Source organism: Myotis daubentonii, chromosome 15 (genome assembly GCF_963259705.1).
Source record: "Myotis daubentonii chromosome 15, mMyoDau2.1, whole genome shotgun sequence".
NCBI lineage: Eukaryota > Metazoa > Chordata > Mammalia > Chiroptera > Vespertilionidae > Myotis > Myotis daubentonii.
In genome coordinates, this window is record NC_081854.1 from 3,621,477 (window position 1) to 3,636,631 (window position 15,155).

The following is a 15,155-nucleotide window of genomic DNA, read 5'->3' on the forward strand; positions in this document are numbered from 1 at the left end:
AAGGGTGGCTCAAAGTCTGTATCTCCACAGCCATGTTCCTCCAACCATGCTGGGCAAAGCCTCAGGCATCAGAGGGCACCCCACTCCCGACACCTCCAATTACAGGCTCCCCCTTCCCCCAGCAGTGACTTTGGGAGGGTGAGAGGGGCTGGTGTTGAAGAGGCGGGAACTGAGGAGCGTCTCAATGTTGTAGAATCTTGCTTGAGACTCAGCCAGAGGATGTCACACCAAGAGGATTGGGCTCTGCACTTAAAATTGCTTCATGAGGCTTTATGATCATACTTCTTATCATCTCAGCTTAATTTACAGGTTAAGCTGGACACACCCCAGTCCTTTTCTCTGCCCTGATCTCCCATCAGCCAAGAACTTCAGGAGCCCTCACAGTCGGACTCGCTCCCATAGAGATCTCAATCTCACATCCACAGTTGCTCAGTTTGCCGTGTGCGTTCACACAGGCTGCTGTTTGGCACTGGTCTCCCCCATCTGTGCAGCTGTGCTAACATCTAAGGTGGTGCTATACTGCCCGCCCAGCACAGCCCGATCCCTGGGAGAGGCTCTGTTCTGTGGGCCCCACCCCCTCTACAGAGCTGGGCAGGGGACAAGGTCCAGGCTCCCAGGACTGTGATGCTCGGGACACAGGCTCTCTCTCCAGATGCAGCGTCTGAGCGCGTTCAGGTGTCCACAGGCGTCTGCTCTCTCTGCGCTTTTCCTTCGTCCATTTTCTGTGGTCACCCTGACGGGACCTTTCCTTCCAGTGTTTGGCACAGGCACTCCCTTGCCTTTTTCATACCACAGATTTAATTTTCTTGCTGTATCCATGTGCTTGTGGAGAAAGCCTGGTGCCTTCTCATTTCCCCTCCCCTGAAACACTAAACTGATGCTTCATATGGAATAGTGAGAGGAAATTCCCATTCTTAGCAATACATGCTTAACTAAAGTCCTTGTTCAGTTAATATGTTCATTACAATGCTATGGCTGTATAGGCATGATATTTTCAGGTAAATTTAACACTCAGACAAAAGTGTACTACCTCCCCATTACACTTAAGGGAGAATAGCTATGAATGGTCTGAGAAGGACACAATCACTTTCACTTGGAAGTCTCTCTCTTTTTTTTTTTAATACTCACCCAAGGATATTTTCCCCATTGTTAGAGGAAGAGTAGAAGAGAGAAGGGAGGGCACAGAGAGGGAATGAGGGAGGGAGAGAGAGAGACAGAGACAGACAAACACAGATGTGAGACATATCACTGGTTGCCTCCTGCACATGATTTCACAGGAGTAGGAGATTGAACCTGCAACTGAGACATGTGTCCTTCACCAGGAATCAAACCTGTAACCCTTTGGTCTGCAGGCTGATGCTCTAACCCAGTGGTTCTCAACCTTCCTAATGCTGCAAACCTTTAATACAGTTCCTCATGTTGTGGTGACCCCCAACCATAAAATTATTTTTGTTGCTACTTCAAAACTGTAATTTTGCTACTGTTATGAATTGTAATGTAAATATCTGATATGCAGGATGTATTTTCATTGTTACAAATTGAACATAATTAAAGCATAGTGATTAATCACAATAACAATATGTAATTATATATGCATTTTCTAACGGTCTTAGGCGAACCCTGTGGAAGGGTCACTCGACCCCCAAAGGGATCGCGACCCACAGGTTGAGAACTGCTGCACTAACCACTGAGTAAACCAGCCATGGTTCACTTGGAAGTCTCTTTATCCACCAGTTGCTTTTGAGGATGCTTCACATGCCTTGAGCGATGTTTGCCCCGGTTCAGTTATAGCAGTGGTTCCCCGTCTTGGCTACACACTTGTATCACTGAAGGAACAGATGTTAAAAAGTACAGATGCCTGAGCCCCATTTGAAGACTTTTTGACTTATTCTACTGTGGTACAGTCTGACCCTGGACTTTTTACTAGCCACCGGGGGAGGCCAATGTGCAGGCAAAGTTAAGAACCATTGAGTGAAATATCCTACAAATACAGCTGTATGGGAGACAGGAAAGAAGGTATGCTTTCTCTTTTCTGGAATATCCATTTGGATTTTTCAAGGTTTGTTTTAGGACACTAAGCAGTAAACTTTGTCCCATTTAGACATCATGTGATGAAACACACAATGGCAAAGATAGGGTCAGAAACCTTTAAAGAAGGCTAAGGTTGTCACAACTGGCACTATCCTACCATAGGGCTTCTCTGCCTCTCAGCCAATTCCTTGCCCCACCAAATGAATGTGAGTCTCTATGGTGTGAGGTTGGGATGGTGTGAAGCTGATGGAAGATAGGAATAGACTGTAAGGTTGCCAACTTTCTACATCCTGGTAAGATCTCTCAATCATTCTTAACTTCGGGCACCTCACCAGTCAGGCAATGTGCTTTCACAGAGGTCCTACTATGGGCCAGGACCTGTGGAACGTTGGGAATAATGTTGTGAAAAGCATGGACTCCCTGCCTTCCACCTGCTCATGGTGACATCTTGTGTCCCCCATGGTATGAAGTACATAGTCTTCCATGAACTCTTAAAAATTTCAAGCATCCCAGCTGTGGTGGCTCAGTGGATTGAGTGTCATCCCATGGACCAAGAGGGCCCAGGTTCATTCCCAGTCTGGGTACAAGCCCAAGTTGCGGGCTTGATCCCCAGTAAAGGGTGTGCAGGAGGAAGCCAATCAATGATTCACTCTCCTCATTGAGGTTTCTATCTCTCTCTCCCTCCCTCTCCTTCCTATCTAAAATCAATAAAAACATATTTTTAAAAAATTGCAAGCAAATGTTATGACTTAATTTATATCACACAAGGCCCCTGGTAGACTTTACTATGCGGGATCTTCTATCACAGATGGAACTATCGGAAGACACAGGCCTATGTGGTGCTTCAGGTAACAAAAAGAGTGGAGACAGGATTACACCCAGTCACCAAGCTTCCCCGATCTTTCTCATGATTATAGTCTCCCACACAAGACTGAGAGATCTAGAAAACATAACTCAGACCCTAATAGAAATGATAACACAAAGGGTGGTTCAGGACAGAAGATTTGTGGAATTTTGTGGAACCAGGAAAGATCTTGGAGCCTTGGGAGGTGAGGGCAGCTTGGAAAACCTCTGGGAGGTCTGACAGAGGACCCTGGAGCAGAGCAGAGCCCAGTGTGGGAAAAAGGAGAAATCCCAAATGCATGACTGCCATCACAAGCCCCTGAGATGGTTCCTCAGGGATGAGGGCAGAGTGATGTGGGCTCCATGACGGTGCTATTGTCTCACGGACGATTCCTTTGCAGGGCTGTGTGCGGGCCAAGACCTAAGAAGAGCTGGTGAGTGTTTCTAAAGTAGAGCCTCCCTTCTCCTTCACTCCAAATCCCCCCCCCCTTCTCTTTCTTCAGAACAGCAGGTGAGTAAATCTAATCCAGACCTGGACTCTGCTCCCTTCCAGGGTCACTTCCCAGGCCCTCCCTCCGTGCCTGGCCCAGCTGGATGGTTCCTGCCAACAGTGATGTGACACTGCGATGCTCCATGCCTGCTGGGGAGGTCGACTTCAGGGACATCAGGTTTGCTCTCAGAAAGAACAATGTTCCTTTGAATGTCTCTCCTGATTCCCCAAGTGGCCTGGCAGAGTTTCACCTCAGTGACATACAAACCAGTGACGCTGGAGAGTACACCTGTGAATACAGGACAGGGAGCCCCACCAGAAGGTCACTGCCCAGTGACGTCCTCCTACTACTGGTGACAGGTGAGGACGGGGGCTCAGAATGACACACCATCTCCCTAGGACAGGGATGGGGGAGGACCCAGAGAATGAGAGAGGAGCAGGGTCTCACCTCCAGTGTAGGTGGGGAGGTGGATGGAGAAGGACAGGAACAGAGCTGGGGACCCTGCCCTCATCCAGGGCTTGTAGGAGGGACATCTCCTTCCTGGAGTCAGAGCAGAAAGAGGGTGGGGTCAGGTGTCTGTCACTTCCCACGTTCCCTGGGAACCTGCCAGGACAACAAGCCTGAGCGAGGACCCAAGGCTTCTGAGCTTCCTTCTCTTACAGGAGCATTACCTAAACCTTCCCTCCAAGCCCATCAAAAAGGTGAGGTGACTGCAGGAGAAAATCTGACTCTGCAGTGCCAGCAGCCCAGTCATGTGACAAAACCTCACATGTTTGCTCTACTGAAGAAAGGAACTTCAACACCCATACAGCTCCAGGGTCCAGTAGGCATGGAGACAGACTTCTCCCTGCCAAGTGTGACAGGCAGTGACACTGGGGCCTACAGCTGTGTGTACTACCAACCAAGGGCTCCTTTCTACGCCTCAGAGCCCAGTGATGACCTCACGATCTCGGTGACAGGTAAGGTTTCTGCAAGATTTTGAGAACTTGGATTCCCAGTTGGGCCACGTGCCTGGGTTGTGGTCCAATCCCCAGTAGAGGGCTTGTGGAAGGCGGCTGGGCGGTGGTTCTCTCTTATCATTCATGTGTCGACCTCTCTCACTCTCTTTCCCTTTCTTACTGAAATCAATAAAAAAAATTATATTAAAAAAAGAACTTTAAGAAGGGATGTCATCTTCTGCTTCTCACTTCCTAATTTCCACTGCTTTGCCCTTCTTTGTTCTGAATTCTTAATTTCTCATGCTGTTCTTCAGAATTACCAGCCCTGCCATTATCACCATTCCTCCCACCATTCTCTGCATCTCATAAAGATTTGGTTGCTTTTAACAAGAGTATTACCCAGAATCCTCTTTTGTTCTCAGAATTGGGCATTCCACAGCCTCCTGCTTGATGGTAATGGATACAAAGTCTTTCTTTAAAAAAAAAAACAACAAAAAAAAACCTCATATACTTATGGCAGAATCTGTGGTTACCTTGTTTCCTGCTATGGCACACTGTGTGTTAGCTCTGTATGCTGCATTTTCTGCTGATGAATCTTCTAAAGTGGTCTGTGAATGTCTTATAATTAGATCAAGGTCTGTAGGGCCAGCCCTGAGAGGTGCCCAGAGCTCCCCGGTTCCTGGGACGCAGGGTCGTTATCCATTTTGCCCCATGGATCCTGCCTCAGGGAACATTGTCGGTGATGGGTTTAGAGATGAACTTTGCACGAGTTGGGATGAGTGCGATGGGGGGATATAAATGCAGACTTCTCTTCAGGAAGGAGGACCAATGACAAGATTGAGCCACTCGTGACTGCAGCTGAACACATGACGTCATGATGCTTAGCTACTAAGTTCACTGAGCTCGCTGCTGGCGTAAGTTTTGTGCTGTGAAGACTGGTGCTGACGCAGCTGCTGAATTTCAGTGCTGACAGGCAACTCTGATTCTCTGTGCTGCTTGCACACAAATTCCTAACAAAAGGAGGGAGGAGGGGAAAAGGAAATGCAGGGAGGTGGGAATGAGATGAAAGCAAATAAATGAAGGAAGAGAGGGAAGGCAGAGAAAATATAAAAGAGATGAAGCACTGCTACAGCTCTCCTAACACTCCCCATTTGGTTCCCAGTGATTGGAACTGTAATGCAGTACAGCTGAGCACTGCCCAGGACGCACATGCGGGCCCGTGAAGGTCACCTCTGCTAGAACCATTGAGAAGCAGGGACATCAGTGGGGATCCTCTTCTCCCTTTCAGATTCCCCTGGTGCCACACCAACAGATTACACCTCGGGTAACCTCATCCGACTGGGACTGTCTGCCCTAATTATGGTTCTTATGGTGGCTTTCCTGGTGGAAGCCTGGTGGAGCCAGAGGAGGTCTCCAGGTGGTCCAGGTAAAACACTGAGCACTTCTCTCTGCCATGGACTGTGGGAGTGAGGGGAGGGTCCCCTCCAAACCCACCCGTTGCGATTTATGTTGCGCATTATGGCACAGATGGAATTTTCCTCATCCCGTGTGACCGTTCTGTTCATTGTAAGGACATTTAATATCTCTTTTCCTTTCCTTTCAAACAGCAATTAAAGTGCCAATCATTGTGGAAGAAGCAGAGCAGCAGGTACTACCCACAATTCCTACTGAAACCTCCCTGTATGGAGAGGCTGGGAGAGGGGTGGTTCTTCCTGGCTGAGAACCTGTGTTTGGAGGCTGTGAGGATCCATATTCTTCCTTCTGGTTCCTCCCTGGATCCCAGGCCCCGCCTCCTCTACCCACAGGTCCGCCAGCTGCCCCGGAGTGGGACGGGGAGATGATGAGTACCTGGTCCAGCAGGACCTGCTGAGTCTTTACAGCTGGAAACCTACATTCCCAGCCAGCCCAGGACAGGACGCTGGCTTCCTGCTTCCTGTGCGCTTCACCGGGCCCGACGGCAGGACTGAGCGGACTCACCTAACACATGTTGGAGGACTTGACAAATACTTAAAACTTCAGCATCTGACCGGGTAGCAAGTAGTTTCATGTGTGGGAACTGTTCTTCCTTGAAAACTGGGGAAAGATGGGTTCCTATATAGTATTTATTAGTGTTTCCCTTCCACTCTATCTTCTGCTCTTACCAGCAGTTGGTCAAATGTTGAAACTACTGTATTTATCAAGTCTTTTAAATTTTATTTCATATATTATCATAATTTTACCTAATTCGGGAGAATTCCAGTCTATATTATAGTGTCAATTTGCTCTTGAGTTGTCCCCAGTATTCCTGGTGCTGGTGTAAAAAGTCATTGAGTATATTTTCATTTTCAGGATCTGTTGTTTCTTGTTTGATATCTTGTTCTTTTTCATAAATGCTCATTCTTACTTTAGAACTATTATCTCCTCTCTCATAACTCCGGAGATAGGCTATGAAAATCACATTCTGATGATAATAAAAGTGATTCTCTGAGACAGAAGTTATGTGCTTCCCCTGCTCCCTTCACTGTGTTGGGCCCATCAGATCATGGAGGAGTCAGCTCCTCTCTCACCCTCATTACAGCCGAGTCCCTCCTCTCATGGCAGCTGCACTGTGTGTATGATGAGGTGTGTGTGTATGATGAGGTGTGTGTGGGGGGGGGTGTTCTGCCCACTGCACTTCTCAGGGTGCTGGGGATGACTAGGACAACTTCTGGGCTGTGTACCTGTTGCTGAACTTCTCACTGTGGGGGTATCGGTAACCTCAGGCAGCAGGAGAAGTTTTCTGTTTCTCCCACTCAATAACTAAAACTCATGCCTCGTGCTGAGAATAAACCCTTTGGCTGCTATCTGGTCAAGTGCCATAAAATAAACAGAAGTCGATTTACAGACAGGACGGGTGGGGTCCATCGAAGAGACAGCGGTTTCTCAGTCTACAAACACGTCTCGCTCAGTCTCCACCTTGTTCTCACCTGGAACAGCTTTAGCGAAGCTCCCCTCCCCAATGGGTGGCTGTGCGTGTTCATTTAGGTTGTGTTTTTCCTCTTCACACATATCCAATTTAAATGTGTCTATTGGGAAATAATTCTAAATGCACAGGAAGTTACAAAAATAACCCAGATTTCTTCACTTGGTTTCCTCCAATGGTTCCATTACTCATCCATTACAATATCAAAAGGAAGGAGTTGACATGAATAGTTCTCTCTCTTTTTATCTTATGTTCAGATTCATGTGGCCACCAACACAGTCCACAGACTGATCTAGTCCACCACCATGAAGATGTCCCTCATGCTATCTCTTTACAATCACACCCACCTCTCATCTTAACACTATTCTTCAACCTGGCGACCAATGATTTCTTCTCTATCTCCAACATATTGTCATTTTCAGAATGTTCCATGTGACAATGCCTGGTTTCATTTCAATAATGTGGTTTCATTTTAGAAGTTAGAGCTTCAGCCCTTACACCAAAGGGTCATGATTTGATTCCTGGTCAAGGGAAGGTACCATGGCCTCCTCAGGGCTTGTGGCGGAGGCAACTAATCAATGTGTCTCTCTCACATTGATGTTTCTTTCTCTCTCCTCTCTCTCTTCCCCTCCCACTCCCTTCCACTCTAAAAATCAATGGAAAAATAATCTTGGGTGGGGATTAACAATTTTTAAAAAATGAAAGTGCTTGCGACATCAAACCTGTGGGTTACGAGAAGGGAAGGAAGAAATGGGCTGGAACAAAGGTGCCACCAACCACATCAAGCTTTCCTTCCTCCTGTGGTTTTAAACTGAGAAAGGATCCTTGAATCTAGCAGCAGGCTCAGTATGATCCCTGGATTCCTTTCTCTCCTCTTATTTGGTAAGTTTCTTAGGATTGATATATTGGGATTTGAGACAAGGGTGGATTGACTGATTGAGAGATGTGAGGAGTACAACAGAAATAACATTGCGTTCTATTCATTGATTGCTTCACACATCAGGACCCATGCTGCAGGCTTTATGGCCACTTACATATCAAGTGTTTCTCGGTATGGGAATATGTGTACTCCACAGTCATGATGGTGCTCTATGCCTGCACCACCTTCGTGTAATGAATAATTTATTGGCCCTGTGTCAACGCTTTTTCTTCATATCAAATGAATGTATTTATTTGAAATAATGTAGCAAGACTGTAACTAATAATGTAGTCACCAAAAAAAAGAATGAAGAGGTGGAAAATGTTAAAAATTCTAGTCTTTGCTGTTCATTGTCAAGTTTGATTCCATGGAGGAACACTCTCTTTTTCAGTCAGTTACAGAGGTGTGATTCCATACACTAACCTTTTCTCCTCGATTTGAACAAAGGGGCTTAACCCTGGTGGGTGTCGGCTCTGTGGTTAGAGCATCGGCCTGAGCACCAAATAGTTGCAGTTCGGTTCTCTGTCAAAGGCAGGTACCTGGGTTGCGGGTTAGCTTCCGGCCCTCCAGTTGGGGTGCATGTGAGAGGCAACCCGTCGATGTGCCTCTCACACAGATGTTTGTTTGTCTCACTCTCTCTTTCCCTCCCATTGTCTCTGAAAAGCAATGTTTTGTTCATTGTAAGAACATTTAGTATCTCTTTTCTTTTTTGTTGATTTCAGAGATAAAGGGAAGGAGAGAAATAGATACATCAATGATGAGAGAATTATTGATGAGCTACTTCCTGCATTCCCCACACTGGGGATTGAGTCTGCAATGCAGGTATATGCCCTGACTGGATTGAATCCAACCGTGACCTCCTGGTTCATAGGGTGACGCTCAACCACTGAGCCACTCCAGCCAGGTGGAAGTCTCTTTATCAACCCTGGCACCTGACCTCACGCTCTTTCTGCTCTGACTCCAGAAAGGAGATGGCTCTCCTACAAGCCCTGGATGAGGGCAGGGTCCCCAGCCCTTTGATCCTTCGCCCTCAAAGCCCCCACTTTTCCCTGGTTCAGTATCAACCAGTTATACTGAATATGTTTCACATGCCTGAGCGATGTTTGCCCCGGTTCACTTACGGCAGCGGTTCCCCTTCTTGGCTACACACTTGTATCACTGAAGGAACAGATGTAAAAAGTACAGATGCCTGAGCCCCATTTGAAGACTTTTTGACTTATTCTACTGTGCTTCGGTCTGACCCTGGACTTTTTACTAGCCACCGGGGGAGGCCAATGTGCAGGCAAAGTTAAGAACCATTGAGTGAAATATCCTACAAATACAGCTGTATGGGAGACAGGAAAGAAGGTATGCTTTCTCTCCTCTGGAATATCCATTTGGATTTTTGAAGGTTTGTTTTAGGACACTAAGCAGTAAACTTTGTCCCGTTTAGACATCATGTGATGAACACACAATGGCAAAGATTGGGTCAGAAACCTTTAAAGAAGGCTAAGGTTGTCACAACTGGCACTATCCTACCATAGGGCTTCTCTGCCTCTCAGCCAATTCCTTGCCCCACCAAATGAATGTGAATCTCTATGGTGTGAGGTTGGGATGCAGGGAAGCTGATGGAAGATAGGAATACACTGTAAGGTTGCCAACTTTCTACATCCTGGTAAGATCTCTCAATCATTCTTAACCTGGGGCACCTCACCAGTCAGTCAATGTGCTTTCACAGAGGTCCTACTATGGGCCAGGACCTGGGGAACGTTGGGATAATGTGGTGAACAGCATGGACTCCCTGCCTTCCAGCTGGTCACAGACAGTGACATCTTGTGTCTCCCATGGTATGAAGTACATAGTCTTCTATGAAGTCTCTTAAAAATTTCAAGCAGCTCAGCTGTGGTGGCTCAGTGGATTGAGTGTCATCCCATGAACCAAGAGGTCCCAGGTTCGAGTCTCAGTCAGGGCACATGCCCTGGTTGCGGGCTCGATCCCCAGTAAAGAGTGTGCAGGAGGAAGCCAATCAATGATTCTCCTCATTGATGTTTCTCTCTCTCTCTTCCTCTTCCTTCCACTCTGAAATCAATAAAAACATATTTTTTTAAAAAATGCAAGCAAATGTTATGATTTAATTTATATCATCCAAGGCCTCTGGTAGACTTTACTATAGGGGTTCTTCTATCACAGATGAAACTGTCAGAAGACTCAGGCCTATGTGGGGTCTCAGGTAACATCAAGAGTAGACAGGGTTACATCCAGTCACCAAGCTTCCCTGATCTTTCTCATGATTACAGTCTCCCACACAAGACTGAGAGATCTAGAAAACATAACACAGACCCTAAACGAAATGTTAAGATAAAAAGTGGTTCAGGACAGAAGATGAGAACAGGCAGATTTGTGGAATTTTGTGGAACCAGGAAAGATCTTGGAGCCCTGGGAAGTGAGGGCAGCTTGGAGAACCTCTGGGAGGTCTGATGGAGGACCTTGGAACAGAGCAGAGCTCAGTGTAGAAAATCCCAAATGCATGTCTGCCAGAGCTACAACTCCATCCTGAGCCCCTGAGATGGTCCCTCAGGGATCAGGGCAGAATGATGATGTGAGTTCCAGGCAGGCACTTATGTCTCCTGGATGATTACTTTGCAGGGCTGTGTGTTGGCCAAAGAGACATAAGAAGAGCTGGTGAGTGTTTCTAAACTTAAACCTTCTTTGATCCTTCACCCTCAAAGCCCCCACTTTTCCCTTTCCCTTCTTTAAATGGGCTTCCAGCAGGTGAGCAAATCAAATCCAGCCCTGGACTCTGCTTCCTTCCAGAGTCATTTCCCAGACCCTCCATCCATGCCTGGCCCAGCTCAATGGTTCCTGCCAATAGTAATGTGACAGTGCGATGCTCCACCACTACCCGGGAGGTCAACTTCAGGGACATCAAGTTTGCTCTCAAAGGGGGAAGAAATGTCATGGAGTCTTCGCCATCTTCTGATTCCCCAGAGGGCCTGGTGGAATTTTACCTCAGTGGTGTAAAAACCAGTGACGCTGGAGAGTACACCTGTGAATACAGGACAGGGCGCCCCACCAGAAGGTCACCGCCCAGTGACGTCCTTCTACTACTGGTGACAGGTGAGGACGGGGGCTCAGAATGACACACCATCTCCCTAGGATTGGGATGAGGGAGGATCCAGAGAATGAGAGAGGAGCAGGGGTCTCACCTCCAGTGTAGATGGGGAGGTGGATGGAGAAGGACAGGAACAGAGCTGGGGACCCTGCCCTCATCCAGGGCTTGTAGGAGAGACATCTCCTTCCTGGAGTCAGAGCAGAAAGAGGGTGAAGCCAGGTGTCTGTCACTTCCCACGTTCCCTGGGAACCTGCCAGGACAACAAGCCTGAGCGGGGACCCAAGGCTTCTGCCCATGACTTCTGAGCTTCCTTCTCTTACAGGGAATTTCCCTAAACCTTCCCTTAAAGTCCATCAAAGGGGTGAGGTGACTGCAGGAGAAAACGTGATTCTGCAGTGCCAGAAGCCCAGGCATGTGATACAACCTCACATGTTTGCTCTACTGAAGAAGGGAACCTCAACACCCATAAAGCTCCAGAGGGCAGTAGGAATGGAGACAGACTTCTCCCTGCCAAGTGTGACCGTCAGTGACACTGGGGCCTACAGCTGTGTGTACTACCAACCGAGGGCTCCTTTCTACGCCTCAGAGCCCAGTGATCACCTCATGATCTTGGTGACAGGTAAGGTTTTGGGGCAATCGTGGAGCCACACCCCCCCCCCGATTGCCCCGCCAGCTGGTGGCCTGGGCCTCCCTCTTTGGGGTGATCAATAGCAGAGCTCCTCCATTGATCGTCCCACAGAGAGTGGCCTGGGCCTCCCTCTGCAGGGTGATCGTGGGGCGATGGTGGGTCCCCCCTACCAATCGCATTGCACCTGCCTTAGCTGGCCTGGTGTCAGTGCGTGTCATAGCGTGGTCATCTGGAAAGTCGTCTGGACAGTCGTTCTGCTGTTCAGTCTATTTGCACATTACGCTTTTATTATTATAGATAATATTGTAATAACTATGTATTGTGGAAGGTGGGTACTGGAAATATCAGGAGGAACACTTTGTAAAACTATATGATTGTCTAACCTGTATGCTGTACACCTAAAACTAATACAGAGTAATAATAAACGTAAACTGTAATTTAAAAATAAATTTTAAAAATATAATTTGCTCACTTGATCTATCATCATCTGATTCTCACTTCCTAATTCCCAACCTTTGCCTTTCTCTGTTCTGCATTTTTGGATAATTATTCTTTATTTATATATATATATATACATATATATATATATATATATAATTGGTTTTTTTACAGCAAGGAAGGGAGAGGGATAGAGAGTTAGAAACATTGATGGGAGAGAAGCATCGATCAGCTGCCTCCTGCACACTCCCTACTGGGGATATGCCCGCAACCAAGGTACATGCCCTTGACCGGAATCGAACCTGGGACCTTTCAGTCCCCAGGCCGACGCTCTATCCAGTGAGCCAAACCACCTAGGGCTGGATAATTATTCTGGCTGTTCTTCAAAATTACCTACCCTGCCGTCACCACCATTCCTTCCACCATTCTCTGCATCTCTTAAAGTTTTGGTTGATTTTGACGATAGTGATTTCTTCCCCACAACTCTCTCTTGTTCTCAGAATGTGGTGTTCCACAGCCTCTTGTTTCAGGGAAATGGATGCAATGCCTTTTTAAATTTTAATTTCACAAAACTTACTAGTAAAATTTGTCTGAGATTATATTTCATTTCCTGCTGTGACACATGCTATGTTACAGCTCTGTACTCTTTTCTGCTGTGCAGTCTTCCCATATGGTCGGTGAATGTCTTATAATTAGATCGAGGTCTGTAGGGCCAGCCCTGAGAGGTGCCCAGAGCTCCCTGATTCCTGGGGAAGAAAGGTCATTACCTATATCTCCCCATGGATTCTGCCTTCAGGGAACATTGTCGGTGATGGATTTAGAGATGAACTTTGCACGAGTTGGGATGAGTGAGATGGGGGGGATATGAATTCAGGCTTCTCTACAGGAATGAGGACCAATGCCAAGATTGAGCCATTTGTGACTGAAGCTGAACACATAATGGCCAAAGTGCTTAGCTACCAAACTCACCCTAGCCAAGTTCTGTGCTATGGAGACGTATGCTGATGCAGCTGCTGAATTTCAGTGCTCTGAGGGGGCATTTCTGGCTCTTTGTGTTGCCTGGAAACAGACTCCTAACACATGGGAGAGGGGGAAAGAAAATGCAGGACAGTGGAAATGAGATAAAGAGCAAATGAATGGAGAAAGACAGAATACAAAGAAGATGGAAGAACCACTACTTTCATAAAACTCCACATTTTATTTATATATATATATATATATATATATATATATATATATATATATATATATATATATTATTGATTTCAGAGAGGAAGGGAGAGGGAAAGATAGAAACATCCATGATTAGAGAGACTCATTGGTCAGCTGTCTCCTGCACGCTCCACACTGGGGATCCAGCCCGCAATCTGGGCATGTACCTTGACCAGGAATCAAACCATGACCTCCTGGTTCATAGGCTGACACTCAATCACTGAGCCACGCTGGCCTAGAAAAACTCCACATTTTTATTCCAGTGATCACAACTTTAATGAGGTACATCTGACCACTGCCCAGGAAACACAGGTGGGCATGTGAGGTCATCTTTAGTAGATCCATTGAGAAGCAGGGACATTAGTGATTCTCTTCTCTCTTTCAGATTCCCCAGGTGCCACATCAACAGATTACACCATGGGTAACCTCATCCGACTTTGTCTGTCAGCCGTGATTATGGTTCTAATGGTGGCTTTCCTGGTGGAAGCCTGCTGGAGCCAGAAATGGTCTCAGTGTGGATCCAGGTAAAAGAACTGAGCACTTCTCTCTCTCATGGGCTGTTGTAGTGATACGGAGTTTCTTTAAACACAAAACTCTGCCACGGGGACTTATATTTTGCAATATGGACACAGATGGAATTTTAGATGGGATTTTTGTTCACCAGGTGTGACTTTTCTGTTCACTGTAAGAACATTTAGTATCTCTTTTCTTTCCCTATTCAACAGCAATGAAGACCCAATTATTGTGGAAGAATTAAAGCAGGTACTGTCCATAATACCATTTCAAACACCCCTATATGGGAAGGATGTGGAGAAGGTGTGAGTCTTCCTGGTTGACGCGCTGTGAGAGATTATGCGAAAAAATATCCTTCCTTTGCCTCCCTACCTTGATCTCAGGTCTGTCCTTTATCCACAGGTCCCACAACTGCCTGTGGAAACAATGGGTACTTGATCCGGCTTGATCTGCTGAGTCTTAACAGCTCTGTGAAACCTACATTCTCAGCCAGCCCAGGACAAGATGATGACTTTCTCCTTCCTGTGCTCTTCACCTGGGCCAGATGGCAGGACTGACCACAAAGACTCACCTAACACATTTTGGATGACTTTGAAAAAATACTTAAAGTTCAGCATTGGACAGAGTAGTAGGTACAGTCCCATGAGCAGGAAGTGTTCTTCCATCGGAAACTGGGGGAGCCAGCCAGTGTGGCTCAGTGGTTGAGCATTGACCAATGAACCAGGAGGTTGTGGTTCGATTCCCAGTCAGCGCATGTGCCGAAGTTGTGGGCTCCCATCCCCAGTGTGAGGCATGCAGAGGGCAACCAATCAATGATTTTATCACTGATGCTTCCTTCTCCCTCCCTCCCTCTCCCCCCTCCCCACCTTTCCTCTCTGAAATCCATAAAAATATATATTTTTTTAAAAACTGGGGGAAAGATGGGTTCCTATATAGTATTTATTAGTGATTCCCCTCCACTATTTTCTGCTCTCGACCAATAATTGGTCACATGTTGGAATTTCTGTATTTATCACATATCTTTTACATTTCATTTCATAATTCCAAACATTTTACCTCATTTGGGAGAAGTCTACTCTACATCATATTAACAATTTGCTCTTGAGTTGT

General features: G+C 46.6%; 2 protein-coding genes across 5 annotated transcripts in view; both read left to right on the forward strand.

The window, feature by feature from the left end:
* LOC132217261 (T-cell-interacting, activating receptor on myeloid cells protein 1-like) overlaps positions 1 to 6,337 on the forward strand; it is a 24,984-nt gene extending 18,647 nt beyond the window's left edge. The window contains exons 3-6 of the mRNA XM_059667354.1: positions 3,428 to 3,724; positions 4,028 to 4,324; positions 5,592 to 5,729; positions 6,087 to 6,337. Coding sequence (XP_059523337.1) covers positions 3,428 to 3,724; positions 4,028 to 4,324; positions 5,592 to 5,729; positions 6,087 to 6,337 — 983 coding nt within the window. The remainder of the gene's footprint in view (positions 1 to 3,427; positions 3,725 to 4,027; positions 4,325 to 5,591; positions 5,730 to 6,086) is intronic.
* Positions 5,862 to 14,857, forward strand: LOC132216544 (T-cell-interacting, activating receptor on myeloid cells protein 1-like). Of its 4 annotated transcripts, XM_059665812.1 has the most exons (8): positions 5,890 to 5,951; positions 6,109 to 8,126; positions 10,789 to 10,824; positions 10,957 to 11,259; positions 11,577 to 11,873; positions 13,918 to 14,056; positions 14,258 to 14,294; positions 14,448 to 14,857. In XM_059665812.1, the coding sequence occupies exons 2-8, from the start codon at positions 8,093 to 8,095 to the stop codon at positions 14,481 to 14,483; spliced, it is 882 nt and encodes a 293-aa protein (XP_059521795.1). In that variant the 5' UTR covers positions 5,890 to 5,951; positions 6,109 to 8,092; the 3' UTR covers positions 14,484 to 14,857. The 4 variants fall into 4 exon arrangements, with proteins under 4 accessions (XP_059521797.1, XP_059521794.1, XP_059521795.1 ...); XM_059665814.1 differs by having other exon boundaries at positions 5,862 to 8,126; positions 11,131 to 11,259; XM_059665811.1 differs by having other exon boundaries at positions 5,863 to 8,126.
* The last annotated feature ends 298 nt before the right edge of the window (positions 14,858 to 15,155 follow it).

Coding starts and splice junctions, on each gene's coding strand:
- LOC132216544 (XM_059665811.1), top strand. CDS start 8,093: ATGATCCCTGGATTCCTTTCTCTCCTCTTATTTG. Junction 8,127..10,788: donor CCTTTCTCTCCTCTTATTTG/GTAAGTTTCTTA, acceptor ATTACTTTGCAG/GGCTGTGTGTTGGCCAAAGA. Junction 11,260..11,576: donor CCTTCTACTACTGGTGACAG/GTGAGGACGGGG, acceptor CTTCTCTTACAG/GGAATTTCCCTAAACCTTCC.